Source organism: Eufriesea mexicana, unplaced genomic scaffold (assembly GCF_001483705.2).
Source record: "Eufriesea mexicana isolate 0111107269 unplaced genomic scaffold, ASM148370v2 scaffold1723, whole genome shotgun sequence".
Taxonomy (NCBI): Eukaryota; Metazoa; Arthropoda; class Insecta; order Hymenoptera; family Apidae; genus Eufriesea; species Eufriesea mexicana.
In genome coordinates this window covers 246925-262873 of record NW_016909858.1, presented here as the reverse complement: position 1 = coordinate 262873, position 15949 = coordinate 246925, and the positions used below count along the sequence as shown (strand labels likewise).

Sequence of the window (15949 nt, the reverse complement as noted above, 5' to 3'; positions counted from 1 at the left end):
TGTGTGTGTGTGTGTGTGTGTGTGTGTGTGTGTGTGTGTGTGTGTGTGTGTATTTAATTGTCCCACGATGCTTCGTAACTAAAAAAGGCGATAGATCGCAAAAATCCTTTAAGTACAGTAACAAGGCTCGTGGGAAATTAGATACGAAGTGAATTTCAAATTCTCCTTTAATATCATTTAAACTAACATGCCATATAAAATTGAAATTTTCATAAGAACTAGAAACTAGAAAAACAAAAGCCTTTGCTGTATAAGCAAATGTTTATATGCAGGTAGTTACATACGTGAGTATATCGATATGCTTGCAAACGACGTTTGACATATCGCGAACCTAAAATAAGGTTACGTTATCTACGCATGAGGTGTACGTTCGCATAGAATATAACTAGATATTCATATATTTGTAAACGTAGATATATTGCAATTTGTGAGTCTTCAATTGGTATCATCGATTGTCGATAATAGATTCGAATTTAATATAACATTAAAAATGAAGATATTATATTTCTTTAAAATGAAAATACATTTGTAAAGAAATGAAAAGATTTTTAAATTCATTAAACGTACATGCGATACGTGTTGCCACATACCATTGATTAAAATAGATGTATATACTATAGTTAATTTAAATAATACTTCTGAATGCGAAGTATAAAATTATATTTATGACGAAATACAAAATAGACCTATCACCTTATGAGATTTTATCTTCCATCTACCGATCGTCCACACAATCGAAGGTTTTCCCCGCCCTCACAACTTAAAATTATGAGTTTAGTAATGATATTCAATGTGAACTTTGTAACCAATAAAGCGAGTGTATAGACATTCCTATCCACCAAATTGTTAAAAAATATGTTTTATCGTGTAAACTGAAATATTTGCTATAAATATCATATAATAATGTCTTTACATTTTCACACATTTTACGTACGTTTTTATATTTTTACTTATACATATCCTATTAAGATTTATTATTATTTAAACGATAATATTCACTCACATCTATTTATGCAGGTTATCAATTTTCAAATATTTTATGTGAATGAAATTATATTTTTTCAGATTTTCAAAAAATTACTGTTTAAAGTACTGTAAAATAAACATTTATTTATAAGTTTATAATACCAAAAGTATCTTTTTTTATTAAAAAATAATTGTTTACATAATTTTTTTATACAATTATTTACATAATTGTTGAGATAAATTCTCCCGATCAAAAAGGGGAGAAAGTCATGTTTATTCAATTAACGAGAATATATTAAGAATAGGGTCCAATGAAAATTTATTTATACGATCAAATGATATGAAAATATTAACCTAAAAATCGAGGGGCGGGTGTATAAAGGACTGCAGCGTGGCCAGACGGAGACACCACGTTTCCCCTTTTCCTGATATTTTGCTGGCATCTCCCTCCCCCGCCCTTTTTACACCTCTTGACGTTAATGCTGTTTGCCTGACTCACAATCAGGCAGTTTGTGAAGAAGTGGGGAAAAAATAATGGACGTTCGTTTGTACTGCGGAACGCGGTGAACCTACTTGCTTTACGTAAGAATGCTAATTCTGTAAGGGGACACCCATTACTTTTCCCTCACTTCGGTTCAGGCAGTAGAACTGCACGCTCACGGCGGGAGCGGAGAAAGCGAAGGGGAGTCTAGGCCTACAAAATGTGAGAAGGGAAAGCGTGAGTCTTACCACACTTTAAAAAACAGGTATGGAATACGATACTTCGTTTAGGATAAGCTTTCTATCCTATGAATTTAATTATTATTAATATTGTAATCTTATTGAATACCGAATCGATAACTAAAAAGTTCTAGAATTTCTAAAATGGAAAAAAGGGTATAATACATCATGTAATACATAATATGTTTACCTTGTGCTTAATTTAAGCCTTAATTCTTTGAAACCTCAAAATAAACGATCAAAAATTTTCACAAAAGAATCAATATATACAAGAGGATCAATACGTATAAAGGGAAGCATAAAGGGAAAATATGATAGATCTATTTTTGATCTCCTGATTTTTGTTTCACAATGGCTTAAAGGGAATATTTTAATATAATATAGGTGAGAAGGGGAGTAATCTGTTAAGTGAAAGAAGATGTAAGAAAGATTCAGACATATAAAATCACGATATTCCATGAAGTTTCGTAAAAATTTAATAATATAACTAATATAATCAAAATCAAAATATTTGAGATATCAAAAAAAGCAAAAACGAATATTTTATATCGAAATTTTTTATGTAACAAGTTGTATATTTGTAGTGTATTTCACAATTTATCGTTTTTCCTGTCATCTTCAAATGAAACATGCATAAGTACGAAAAATCAATATATTAAAATATATAAACTATGTGATTCATATAAAATATACACAAACTCATAATTAAATATAATCGTAGACAGGTGTATGTGCGTACATGTACACGCGCGCGCGCAAATATGCATACGCACATGAATACAAGAAAAATAACGTGTATTATTTACTGTATATTGAGTATGTACTTATTTATCATTCGTATGAGTTTAAATTGTCTGTTAAATGATAGAATATTCAATAAAATTACATTTAAATCAACGTAAACGTGTGAATGCGTTAGTTGAACATGATCAAGTAAATTATGAGGTATATATGTGTATGCAATGAAAGCATAGGGTTATCTGTCACTTGACTTAATATCGGTTGAACAAGCAATGTAGATGGGCAAAGAAGTGCCATCACAGTATCCGTAAAATTGTTGCGTTTGCAGTTGTGATTGCGTTTGAGTTGGCATAGGTGTTAAAAGAGTATGCATTAGATGCATTGGTGGTTGAACTAAAGGCATTATTGGTGGAGACGTAGTTGGAATAGAAGGAGCTATCGCTGTATTTCTACGATCCAACGTAGATTCGTTGTAGGATCCGAGGTAAAACTCATGACTAATTTTTCCCGAATAGGCGCTAGCAGGCCTAATCATCGAGGTATCGGGAATGCTACTGGTTCCAGTTGCTACGGCTAAACGCGTCTGATCAATTCGGTCAGAAAACCATTTAAATCGACACACGCATATCACAATCACGATTACAGCTATGAATGCGACGACGCCCCCAACAATACCGATGATTAGGGTATCATCCGTGCTAGCGGAAGATCCGACTGGCGAAGAAGAAATATGATCACCATTAAAATGTTTATTGTGATCTCTAGTTTGAACTACAGGTGCTACTGTCCAAATAATTTCTGGTTCCAAAAACGTAGATTTTACTGAAGAGGAGAAAGAGAATATTGTGGTAGAGCCGGAAGAAAAAGAAGAAGACGAGGAGGAGGATAAGAATGTGGAGGAGAAAGTAGAGGAGGTGGTAGAGGTAGAGACGGCGGCTGCGGCGGAAGGAGAAGTGGAGGACGTAAGAATGTGAATACTAGAGGTGGTGTTGTCGAGTTTATCGAAAAATTTGTAGGAAGTAAAATTGCAAGAAAATTGATGTTCAGCAAGACTGGTCAGCAATGATCCGGCCAAGCTGGCCGGTGTGGAACATAAAATAAAGTTTGAAGGATCATCGTTATCGACTACTTTAAGCCATTTCCAGAGTTGTCTTGCATCGCAATTGCAATCAATTGGATTGTAGCGAAGCCCTTTAATTTTCACAGAACCAGTTCTTTCGTCAAGTGCTGAAAGAAATTGTCCAGATAGTGTGGTAAATTTGCTGCCAGAGATGTCTAATTCCAATTCGGTGGATCGAGGCACCGGAAAGAAAAGAGAAGTCGGCATCGAGTCGACAGAGGTATTCTTGAGACCGAATACTAGTTTGGGCTCTCGAACACCAACCAACGAGCTGGACAGGATATTTTTGAGCCTATCACCTCGAAGGATCACCTTCTTAAGTCGCGGATGTGAACTTATTGATAATTGTTCATTGCTTACTGAAGAATCCTTAATCTCGATGTCCAACATTTCCAGATTGTACATTTTTTTGAGAATTCCTTGAACGTCGAAATAGCCCAACTTCGGATAATCATATGCATACAAGGAGCGAAGCTTTCCAAGCGACTTGAAAGCGTTTCGTTCGATTCTTGTACAATTCGGTAAATTAGACATCCTTAGAAAACGCAAGTTGATCAATCCACTGAAACTGGTTTCGTTGACTATTTTTATATAATTATTGGATATATCTAACCAACGAAGAGCCGGTAACGTTTGAAACACTCGATTTACGCTTGAGAAATCTGACAATTTATTCCTTGAGACATCCAACGTTTCAAGCATAGTAGTGCGTTCGAGAGTAATTACCTTGAGCTCGGTCAGACTGTTTTTGGAAAGATTCAGTCGTTTCAGGAATGGCATTTCAAGTCTAACTGCCAGCCGATTGATTCCAGTATTAGCTAAATTCAGCGATCGAAGTATTTTCGCTTCGCCCAATATTCCTTTGATCGCATTCTCGCTTAGCGGGTTATCTGATAGATCAAGCTCCTTTACGTTGCTTGTAATTTCCTGGCTAAATAATTCAACCATTCTATTTCGAGCAAGGTTTAAGCTAGATAGAAAAGGGACCTGCCGCTGCAAAGATCTAATAGGAATTTCGTTCAATCGGTTTCCAGATAAATCGATACTTTCAATGAAACGAACTCTCGTCGGGTCGAAGATTGTTTCCGGAAGAGAAGTTAAGCGATTATCCCGGAGGTTCAAGTGTTTCAAACGAAACAAACCTTCCATCGTTCTTTCATTTAATACTTCTATACTATTCTCTGATAGATCGAGTAGTTGCAGCTGTGTGGAATTATGAAACGCGAGCTCATTAAGTGACTCAATACGATTCGCAGCAAGATTCAATGTTCGAAGTCGACCAAGCTGTGAAAATGTAAACTCGTCGATGCATTTTAACCTGTTTCCTGACAAATTCAACCACTCAAGAAATTGCAAGGATTTCAAATAATCGTTATGAAAGTAAAGTAATTGATTATCAGACAGATCGAGCTTCCGTAATCTGGGATGTATCACAAAAGCAGTCGATGACAGTCGATTTATTTGGTTCGAAGACAAATCTAGATTTTCTAGTCCCGTTCCGGTGTCAAAGTACTCTCCGGTAAATAAACTCAGTTTGTTACCTCGTAAATTTAGTTGGTATAAATTAGTCAATCCTATAAAAGCTTCGTTTTCGATATACTCGATACGATTTCCGGACAAGTCAACCCGCGAGAGATTTCCTAGTCGATTGAACGTGCCTTTTTCGATTCTCAGCAATTGATTCTTGGCTACTGATATCCTCTTAAGTGATATAAGGTTTCGAAATAAAATTGTCGGTAGTATATTTAGATCGGTACGTGAGACGTCGAGATCGATCACAGAAGAAGGAAAGACTGGTGGGAAACCACCATACAAAGGGTTTGAACTCAGATTTAAATATTGGACTTTTTTCAAATGATTAAAAGTCTCCGGAGATATTCGCGTTAACCGATTACCTGACAAGTTAAGAGAGATCAATCGTCTTAGAGGAAGCTCACCGATCGAGGTTAACCTATTTGAAGACATGTCCAACTCGAGCAACGTTTCTTCCAATCCGACAAACGTGTCGCGTGCGACTCTGAGTAACATGTTCCCAGATAAATCGATTCTGATCAATTTTTGAAAATCCTGGAATAGACCGGCAGGTATCTCTCGGACTAGGTTTCGAGTGAGGGCCAGCGTTACAAGACTTGAGGCTGTCGCTTCGATTAACTCAGTTGGGAGAGCAGCAATACGATTAAATTCCATATGAAGATGAGCCAAAGATGGTAATCTAGCTAGTGCCATGGCTGGTACTAACAAGATGTTGTTATCTTGTAACGAAAGCCATTTTAACTTGACTAAACCATTGAATGATGATTCCTCGATCTGTAACATTTAGTGCATTTAAATGGAAACAATAAACTTGTGTTCAACCCGAAGATAAACTATCCCTCCCTCCTTTGTCTATTCTGTATTCTTTCACGCTTCGTACGTACCGTGCGTAATGCATTTAAGCTCAAATCAAGGCTAGTCAATTCTGACAATTTCAAAAACGTATTGAAACCTAGACGTCCTATGTTATTTCGACTAAGATCCAATACCTGAAGTTCGCTTAAGGCCGATAAATGTCCATGCTCTATTACCTGGAGTGAAAGTCACATTCGATTAACACCACTGTTTTATTTACTCCGAAAACAAACAAATAGAGTTACAGATTATTGTGACTTACATTGATCAGATTATTCGATAAATTAAGAAACTTTAGATCTGTCAAATGTCTCAGCGCGTCGCTCGGAAATTCTCGTAAAAAGTTCGTAGATAAATCCAACTGCAATAAGTTGTAAGCCCCTAAAAGTAATTGCAATTCTATATTTTTATTCATTTTTACTGGAGTATGGCTTACTCCTTTAGCCTCTTCGCGATAAAACGCGTGTATAGCAAATACCTTTGAAGACCTCACTATTAAAGCGGCTAAGATCGTTGCCAGAAATATTTAGCAGGAGTAACCGTCCAAGTCCAGAAAACGCACCGTCTTCTATATGAGACAATTCGTTTTCGCTTATATCTAGTCGTAACAGCGATTCACCGAGTATTGAGAAAGCAGCACGTGGAAGAGATCCTAAAATACAGTTATCATTAGAGACATTTGTCAAATAGACAAGTTATTTTCATTATTTTCTCTTTCTTTGCGCACCAATATTATTGCCTGACAACGAAAGCACTCTAATTGACTTTGGACCTTTTAATGACATCGTCGGCACCGCGGTAAAGTTGTTGCCGTTTAAATAAAGCTGTTCAAGACTTTCACATCCTTTGAAAATGCCTTCTTCTAAACTCCGAAGACCATTTCTAGTCAAATCGAGTAGCTTTAATTGTTTCATGCCGTGAAACTCGTTGCTCGAGAATATTGGATTTAGATTATCACCCAAGAGATTATCGGCAAGTCTTAATTCCTTTAATTGAATCTGTGCGCGAAGTAATCGACCCATCAACCTATGGATCGAATTTCCAGATAAGTCAAGCTTTCTCAAATTCAAACCAGAATTGAGCAAATCCTCTGGTAGATTTTGATATCCGCTATTTCTTTGACTAATAGAAACTATCGGTTGTCCTCTTATATTATCCATAGTGCTCCGCGTAAATACCATTCGATCGCAATTCATATCAAGGGAGCGATTGTACTCCATGGAGATGGAACATTTGCACGGAACGTGTAAATCCCGCTTCAACTCGACGCACGGTATCCATTCCGTTTCTCTTGTGCAAACAATATTTAACAATGTAGAAATAATTAACGACAGACAGCACCTGGGAACGATATATTGATTATTGTAACTTACTTAGTCATCCTTCGTGTTTTTCGTATTTACTCTCATTAAAAAGTGACGAGAAAAATTAATATGACAAAACGAAAATAGAAAATATATAGAAGGTAAAGCAGAAACAGAGGCAGAAGGCAACTTCACTCGAATAAAGTATATTCCTATCTAACCGCCATTTCGTTCTCTATGTTTTTCAAACTTATATTATTATACTCCGCTACGAATATACGAATGAAATAAGAACTGGAGCAACCATGAAAGCAAATTCAATTTTTGAAACAGTATATTCGACACTTGACTTATATTTAGATACATCGACAAAATAAAGACACGTTGCACGAGTCAAAGTTACCACGTCGATCACATCGCACACGCTTACGCGCAGAGAAAAACAGGTTTAAAGATGAAATAAGCTGAGAAGGTGCGTGACCTCGAAGAAATTTTATGTATTAAATCCTTCGTCAATTATTTGGGCTAACTACATTAATATGCAACAATTCTCTATTTGCTTACTTTTACTCGCTTCTGTTTGCTTCTGCTAGCTTCTATCTGAAAAACCGTTCAATTTTGTTTAGCACCGTATACGACGAAACAGTATACAGCTTTATTAATCCTGGTTTTTTGTAAATTCGATTAATATGCCGGAAGAATTAGAAAATCATAAAAAATAGTATCGTGATATAATCTCTTTACTAAACAAACAACTTACGCTTTTATCATATTTGTTGTTTCACGCCGTATTGCCGCTTATCCAAGTGGGACATCACCATTTAAGTACCAACTAAGTCGCTGTTCGAAATCAAATCTCTAAGAATCCTGCCTTATCAGTTAGCCATTTTTAAGCACGACTGTTTGATTGACCGGGTTTCTTTTTCCTTGAAATGTAATAGTATTCGTTCGAAACACTGCAATCTCTTGTTTATTCTATCAACGGATTTCTTACAATTCAATTTTTATCACAATTCCACTTCACTTCTTGTTTTCTTTTGATTTCAGAAGAAAAACAGATAAAAAAAACGGAAGCATTACCGCGAACCAATTTAAAATAGTGTATAAATTATTAGAGAGTTACAATTGCATAAAGTGATCCGATAAAAAGATCACAGTTAATGCAAACGGAGGAGTAGAAAACAAAAGAGTAATACGTGTGCTTTGTTGTCCTCGACAGTGAATTCGTTGACAGGAACGTAACGGGGTTCACGTGAGTTTATCTATACACGACTTACGATACGACCGATTCTAGGTAGGGGAAACTGTAATGGAATGAACGGTATACGATACACACTTTTGTACATTATGCATACACACATGTATGTAACATGTACAGTTTCAGAAAGAACGCGAGATGTAGCGAATGGACGTAGGAATGTTTTCTTGGACTACCTTTCACTGCCACTACGTTCGTTCGTTATCTCTAAGTCTGTTATTTAAACCGTTACAGTACATACTTTTCTGTATTTTACTCTTTTCTTTGAATCCGGTAACAAGCATGTTTCACAAATGATCTTAATACGTTACAAATATGATCCCTATTAGTACTGTTTAAATAACTTTAATCATATATTTTTCATTATTTATATTGTTTCCTTAAGCTCTTGTTGAAGGTACATATATGTTTCTCTAAATGCACCTTGTATCTATCGTAGGTAGTGCTATAGTGTATGCAACGCCACCCCCACCTTCCTTCTTTGTCATAATAACCCCAATTGTTTATCATGTTTATTTTTTTAAATTGATTGTCTTTAGACGAGTTTTGAAACATATAAACATCAATAGATAATAAAAAGCTAGTGCTAATTAGTTTGTTCATTACGAGATTAAAAAGGTTATGCTATATAATGATGATTGCAAAATACTATAGTGCTATTCATATCCTTGTACAAAAACAAAAGGCAAAATAATTTTCACGTATATACATATACGTATGCTACATACACGCATGTCGCGCATCGCAGCATAATCAATACAGATTTTTCGCTGCCGTATATGCACAATGTAATGACAGTTTAATTACATTTAAAACACAGTGCTTTTTTCATTTACGTCATTCTTTACAGTTAGAATCAAATTCATAAATTAGTATTTGATTGGAATAAATACTAACTTCCATTTTTTGTAAAAATGTTAGCAATGTTAACTGCCGATTGGTTTCCCTTAGATAAGGACGTGTATTTTAGGTAATAATTGTATAAGGTTATTGTATCATAACAAGACCGTTACAAACAAGAAAAAAGGAAAAAACAAATCTAATATATAAAATATAATTATTTTTCAGAAAATTTGAATTATATCCGTTATCTTTCCAACATGAAGTTTCAAATAATAATATATTAGTAGCAGCTCCATATGGAGGTTCTATTGCAGTCACCGAAAATCCTAAGAAATTGGTTAAAGTTCAAGGAGCGACTAAACCTATGATATATTTATACACATCTTCTGGAAAACTAACAGCAAAACTCCAAGTAAAAGTTTTAGAAATTACAAATACTTTTAAATTGACAAACTATTTTTTATTTTGCAGTTTTTTTTATTATAACCTTGTACTTTATCATACATTTAAAAATTGACACCTATAATGTATTTATTGTACTTTTCAGTGGTGTGGTGGTCAACTAATCCTTTTGGGGTGGTCTCAACAAGAAGAATTATTATGCATAGAAGATGATGGCATGGTTCATATATATGATATGTTTGGTACATATCAACACGCATTTAGTATGGGAAATGTATGATACTTTCTATCTGGTTAAAATATATAAGGATTGTTTATATAGAATATTGAAATTATAACAGTATTTGCTTTTTTTATGTTAGGAGGTAAAAGATACTAAAATTGTAGAAGCAAAACTTTTTATTACTTATAGTGGAACTGGTATCGCAGTTTTAACATCTACCAATCGTATATTTCTGGTAAATAATATAGTCGAACCAAAAGTTAGACAAATATCAGAAATTTCAAGTAAGCAAAAGTATTATGTCCAATGTCTCTTAAATCGAGCATTGAACTTCTATCATTATATCATAGTTTCTTTGTTTCTTTGTTTTTCAGAATATGGTGGACAAATTGAATGTTGGTGTTTAGTCCATCTTAATAGAGAAACATGTGTAATATTATCAAACAAAGATGGAATATTCATTATACATCAGTCTTACCAAACTGCAACTCATATACCATTTGTATGATATAAATATTTCAAATATTCAAAATTAAGCAAGCTTTTTCTTTGTTTAAAAGAATTTTGTATTTTTAGGATAACCTTTTTACTAGGTACAATAAGGCATGTAGTGTGATTGCTATGGTTGTATCTGAAAACAATCGTCATATTGCTCTTTATATAGATACAGGTCATTTGTACATAGGTTCTGTAGATTTTAACGAAAAATATTGCGAATACTATGCAAACACGAAAGAACCATTAGGAAATATAACCTGGTTAATATATTTGCATAATATTTGCATGTAATACCATAGTAATTATTTTGATAATGCTTATTCAGAAATTTGTAGGTGTGGAACAGAGGCTGTAATATGTAGTTGGAACAATACCGTAATGGTTATTGGACGAACAGCTAAAACTATAATATACACTTATGATGGTCCAGTACATCTTATTACAGAGATTGATAGTGTGCGCGTATTATCTTCTTCTTCTCATGAAATGATACAAAAAGTACCAAATGTTGTTCAAAAAATATTTCGAATTAATTCAACAGACCCTGCATCTTATTTATTAGAAGCATCTAAACAGTTTCAAAAAAAAAGTCATAAAGCTGATAGCTATATAGATTTAGTAAAAGACAAACTGGATGCAGCAATAAAAGCTTGCATTGATGGAGCTAGTCATGAATTTGATTTTGAAACACAAAAACTCTTAATGAGGGTAAAATCTTTAATTGATATTCATATATTTTCTTTTATTTTTAATCTTACTTTTATGAATATATACATGCACGTATATTAATTACTTTTATTCATAATGCTTAGGCTGCTAAATTTGGAAAAGGATTTAGCAAGACAGTTAATCCTGAATATTACGTTAATATGTGTCGAACTTTAAGAGTTCTAAATGCAGTAAGACATCCTGCAATAGGAATACCACTAACATACACACAGTATCCTTTAATTCACGTTATTTAATAATTATTTTACCACTTAATAGAAAATGCTACCACAGTCAGCCACAATGTGTAATTAATGTTGCACTACTAAGTTTAGTTTTATTAACAACTTTTCTATTGACAAATACAAAAACGTCTATGATAATTTTAAATTGTAAAACAATTATTTTGATAAACTCATAATTACAAAAATGTTTGATGTAAGCTATTTAACATAACTGCAGTAACTTTCATAGAGAGAAAAGTAGTCTAATCATATTGCTTGACACTTTTCAATCTGATTTTTACAATATCTCATTGCATTCAAACAAAATTAACATTTTAGCCATTCCATAACTATTTCGATTGCATATTTTTCAGTAACAAGAAAAAAACCTTAATAACTATAGATTTACCATTCTCACAAATCAAGTATTATTAGATAGACTTGTTGCTAGAAGACATTATTATTTAAGCATACAAATTGCACGGCATCTTCAGTTACCAGAGGTTGAAGGAGAAAGTAGAATATTAGCTCATTGGGCTTGCTATAAGGTAATATTTTTTTACTAAACTTCACTTGTTCAATCATACGATGTCGTAAAATAGTAATTGTAACATATTTTTTATTTTTCTTCTAGGTAAAACAAACACAATTGGACAAGAAGCAAATAGCGGAAGAAATCGCTGATAAACTAGGATATGCACCTGGTGTTTCTTATAGTGAAATCGCGAAAAAAGCAGCTGAATGTGGCCGAAAACAGTTAGCAATTAAAGTAAATTGCTGTTATTAAACAACTAATTCTTAAGTACCTTTTTATTTATGTTAGTATATTTCCCATTCTTCCATATCGGTTTTAGTTAATAGACTATGAACCACGTGCCCATCAACAAGTACCACTTTTATTAACACTCGGTGAAGAAAGAGCTGCTTTACATAAAGCTGTTGAAAGTGGAAATACTGATTTGGTTTATACTGTTATTCTTCATTTTAGAGAGAATATGCCTCTTAGTGATTTTCAGGTAAACATTTTACTATCATTCAATCCAAGAATGGTAGAGATTCGATTCTCAACATTCTTCTTGCTAATCCCTCCCAGATGTCCATAATGCATTGTCCTTTAGCGATGGCCTTATACATTAAATACTGTCAGAGTCATAATCGGGAAACACTACGTGATATTTATAATCAGTATGATGATTTTCATTCTCAAGCGATATGGTCTATTACTGAAAGTTATCAGCGAAAGGTTCGTAGAAATCAATATGATCATAATGTAATCAATTATTTAAATGTACTAATATGTATAATTACTTCACATGAGAATTTATGTCATGTTTTTTAGAATACAATGTCAAGAGAAGCATTGTTACAATGTGCACTACATAATTTCAAATTAGCTTGTAATGATACTAATGCTGCTTTAACAGAAGAACAAATAAAATTGTTACGGTATCAAAGATCCATAGAAGAATTGTTGCAGAAATCAATCATAGGAAAACCACTTCATGATACAGTAAAAATATTACTATTACACAATGAATTAAAATTAGCTGACAAATTAAGATCGGAGTATCGAATATCAGATCGAAGGTAGGACTTTTTTTTAGCATACATGTTTTGAAAATGTATATAATTTTTATATAATACTTTAATACTGTTTCATATTATTGACAATTTATAAAATTCAAGAAATTACTTTTAGATATTGGTGGTTACGAATACAATGTTTATCGGAACAGGATATGTGGGATGAATTAGAAAAATTTTCTAAAAGTAGAAAATCCCCTATTGGTTACGAGGTATTTTCTCATAATATTAGATACATTTTATTTATGAATATTAGTACAAAATTTTTATTTGAAAAGGTATTTTCTCATTTATTTTAGCCTTTTATAGATCAGTGTTTAAAATATAACAAAGAAAAAGAAGCAAGAAAATATTTACCTAAAATAAGAGATGAATTGAAAGTAAAATACTTAGACAAGTTAAAGTAAATATCCATAAATCATTATTAATATAATATATTTATTATTGATCATGAACGACATCAGAAAATTATATATTCTTGCAGAATGATGAATGAGATGGTTCAAACAACAATAGAACAAAAAGATACAAAACAACAGATGGACAATTGATAAAATTAATATATTTATAAAACAAGTCTTGAATATTAATATCTTATTACTATCAATATGATACTGAATCAATGATTAATTTGTAAAAGGTATTATTAGATACATTTCATAAAAAGTAACTATTAATGTAAATATAACTGCTAAATTAAAACCTCAATCATGCATAATGTAATGACAAAACTTCTTAAATACGTGTGTATGCATGAATTTATACTTACTTTAACATGTAAATAATACTATATGAAAAATAATAAAATTAATATGTTTTAATTTACCTTCATGCAAATTTTCATAGAAGACAATACATGCCAATTTACTATTAAAATCACTCATAACGCAAAAAAATACAATTGTTTGATATTTATTCAATAGTGTTTACATAAAAATGCATTTTATTAATTGAATATACAGAAATGTTAATTACATTGTTCAGTTGATTGTATGAAATTTTGATGTTTATCAATGAGAACACTAACAATCAATCGTTCAATTTCTTCACCTTTAGCCAACTGCTCATTAGTAAGAGAAATAACATAATTATTCTCTTGACTAACAATTGTTACTTGTTGTTTTCGAGTTTGTAACATATTGGCTATAACCAACTGTAATAAAATAGTTCCAACGTGTAGAAAAAAAATTAGCTTATTTTCTTTCCATTTCATTGACATTACTCACATTGTGTTTATATTTATTTAATGCATCTCTTGCTTTTGAAATTAGCAGATTTTCATCAGTCTCTAATTTAAATGATATTACAAAAGCTTCTGGAACCCACAAACTTACAAGTGGTGCTAATATTTTTGGTACCAATTGAAGGGATATTGTTGATGGTGCATTAGAAGGAATTTTGTGAACTGCCTGAAAATTTGAAAATTATTTATATATATGTGTGTATGCCTGCATATAAAATAAAAAATTTCAAATATGCATGTACCAATTCATTTGATGGAATATAAAAGTCTGAAACTGCAGCTGCGAGATATAAAATTGCTTTATTTTTAAGACAAGTTAATGATTGACAAGCAGATCGAAGCAGCCAAAGATATTCAGAAAGAGTAGTGAAAGTGAGTTGTAATAATTTATCTTGATCCAAAGTTTTTTTGTATTTATTTAATATTTTTGTTAAATTTTCTGTGTACTGTGGTAAGACTAAAAATTACTATATTATTAGTATTTAAAAATATTAAAAAGTCTTTTTTTGATATAAAAGAGATATATACCTGTGATTATACATTTTCCATTTTGTTCATTAATTTTTAACATATCTAAAAATTTCTGTCCCTTAAAGTATCTTGAGAATGGTTCCAGAGTATTAACTCTACAAATAGATAAATTACATATAGATATTAACTTAAAATGTATATATTATGCTCTTAAGTATCTATTGGTATAAAGTACCTATATATAAAAATTACAGCATATCCATTTTCTAGAAAATATTCTGCAGATACAGACCCTCTTGTTCCTGCACTAAAATTATCAACAAATCTTACTGTATTGTGTTCTAAAGGTATTGTTGTACCACCACTCTACAAAATTAATATGAGCTAATTTTAAGTAATGATAATGTAACATACAGCTATATAAACACTCACTGTTACTAATACGACCTTATTATTTCTTTTTAACTGGCGCATTACAAATGCCCTCAGCATCGTTTCATTTTGATCAATATCTTGAGGCGGTGGATGTTTGGCATAAAAATCTTCCCAAGTTGTGTCCATATTATATATATAATTAGAGTTGCAATTTCAAGAAAATTCAGTGCTCTTTTTTTATCGAGAAAATATTTGTTATCATATAAATTAAGTAAATGATGGTTTTAGTTTATAACTTCAAAATTTACAAACTGAATTACACATGTAAGTTATAAAATAGATAGATACCATAATATTAATAAAAAGAATATTTATTAATATTGAGCAGCGTTCGAATAGTTTCGGCTAATTAATACCTCGTTAAATATAATAAAACACACCTATGAAACATATATCCTACCTGTGTTAATCAATGTTAGTGTGTCACGTCCTGCTTCGGAGATAAATTAATCTTATACGATATAAAATAAATCAACAAATTTCCATAAAAGACAGTTAATTCACAAATACATATTTATCTAAAAATAATGCAGCAATATGTCATATTACGATAAAATTAAAAAATCTACTCAATTTTCTTAAATATTATAATTTCGATTATATTGCCTAGATATATAAATATTATATTCACAACGATGTCGACAAAATTTATTATTAAGAAAAAAAAATTATAACCGACTTTAGTTCGAGCCGTACTGAACAATGCGGCAACACTGCTTATATGAGAGTCCGATTTTCAATAACGCAGGCTTGTATTTAAAATTATAATTAACCCCTTTCTTCTTCCTTTTTTAAGTTATATTAATATACAAATTTTTTAA

At 32.1% G+C, this 15949-nt stretch overlaps 4 protein-coding genes across 4 annotated transcripts in view; 1 reads left to right on the top strand and 3 right to left on the bottom strand.

Annotated features, from left to right (window-relative positions):
- LOC108548629 (flocculation protein FLO11) overlaps nucleotides 1-362 on the bottom strand; it is a 5163-nt gene extending 4801 nt beyond the window's left edge. The window contains exon 1 of the mRNA XM_017901662.1: nucleotides 285-362. The gene's annotated coding sequence lies outside the window, so the exon portion shown is untranslated. The remainder of the gene's footprint in view (nucleotides 1-284) is intronic.
- A 2054-nt stretch (nucleotides 363-2416) lies between these two features.
- On the bottom strand, nucleotides 2417-8318 carry LOC108548678 (chaoptin). Its single transcript, XM_017901732.1, has 6 exons — nucleotides 8000-8318; nucleotides 6663-7276; nucleotides 6414-6587; nucleotides 6198-6316; nucleotides 5965-6111; nucleotides 2417-5854 (listed from the first exon to the last, which is right to left on the bottom strand). The coding sequence occupies exons 1-6, from the start codon at nucleotides 8008-8010 to the stop codon at nucleotides 2663-2665; spliced, it is 4257 nt and encodes a 1418-aa protein (XP_017757221.1). The 5' UTR covers nucleotides 8011-8318; the 3' UTR covers nucleotides 2417-2662.
- A 1027-nt stretch (nucleotides 8319-9345) lies between these two features.
- Vps16A (vacuolar protein sorting 16) lies at nucleotides 9346-13530 on the top strand. Its single transcript, XM_017901642.1, has 16 exons — nucleotides 9346-9467; nucleotides 9566-9752; nucleotides 9888-10016; nucleotides 10105-10249; nucleotides 10340-10467; nucleotides 10542-10723; nucleotides 10799-11171; nucleotides 11276-11403; nucleotides 11799-11943; nucleotides 12030-12164; nucleotides 12250-12411; nucleotides 12489-12638; nucleotides 12735-12982; nucleotides 13095-13191; nucleotides 13279-13382; nucleotides 13464-13530. The coding sequence occupies exons 1-16, from the start codon at nucleotides 9412-9414 to the stop codon at nucleotides 13528-13530; spliced, it is 2436 nt and encodes an 811-aa protein (XP_017757131.1). The 5' UTR covers nucleotides 9346-9411.
- A 416-nt stretch (nucleotides 13531-13946) lies between these two features.
- Ppcs (phosphopantothenoylcysteine synthetase) lies at nucleotides 13947-15720 on the bottom strand. The gene is made up of 7 exons (XM_017901693.1): nucleotides 15529-15720; nucleotides 15126-15299; nucleotides 14929-15059; nucleotides 14751-14848; nucleotides 14465-14679; nucleotides 14206-14388; nucleotides 13947-14132 (listed from the first exon to the last, which is right to left on the bottom strand). The coding sequence occupies exons 2-7, from the start codon at nucleotides 15252-15254 to the stop codon at nucleotides 13947-13949; spliced, it is 942 nt and encodes a 313-aa protein (XP_017757182.1). The 5' UTR covers nucleotides 15255-15299; nucleotides 15529-15720.
- Nucleotides 15721-15949: the final 229 nt, after the last annotated feature.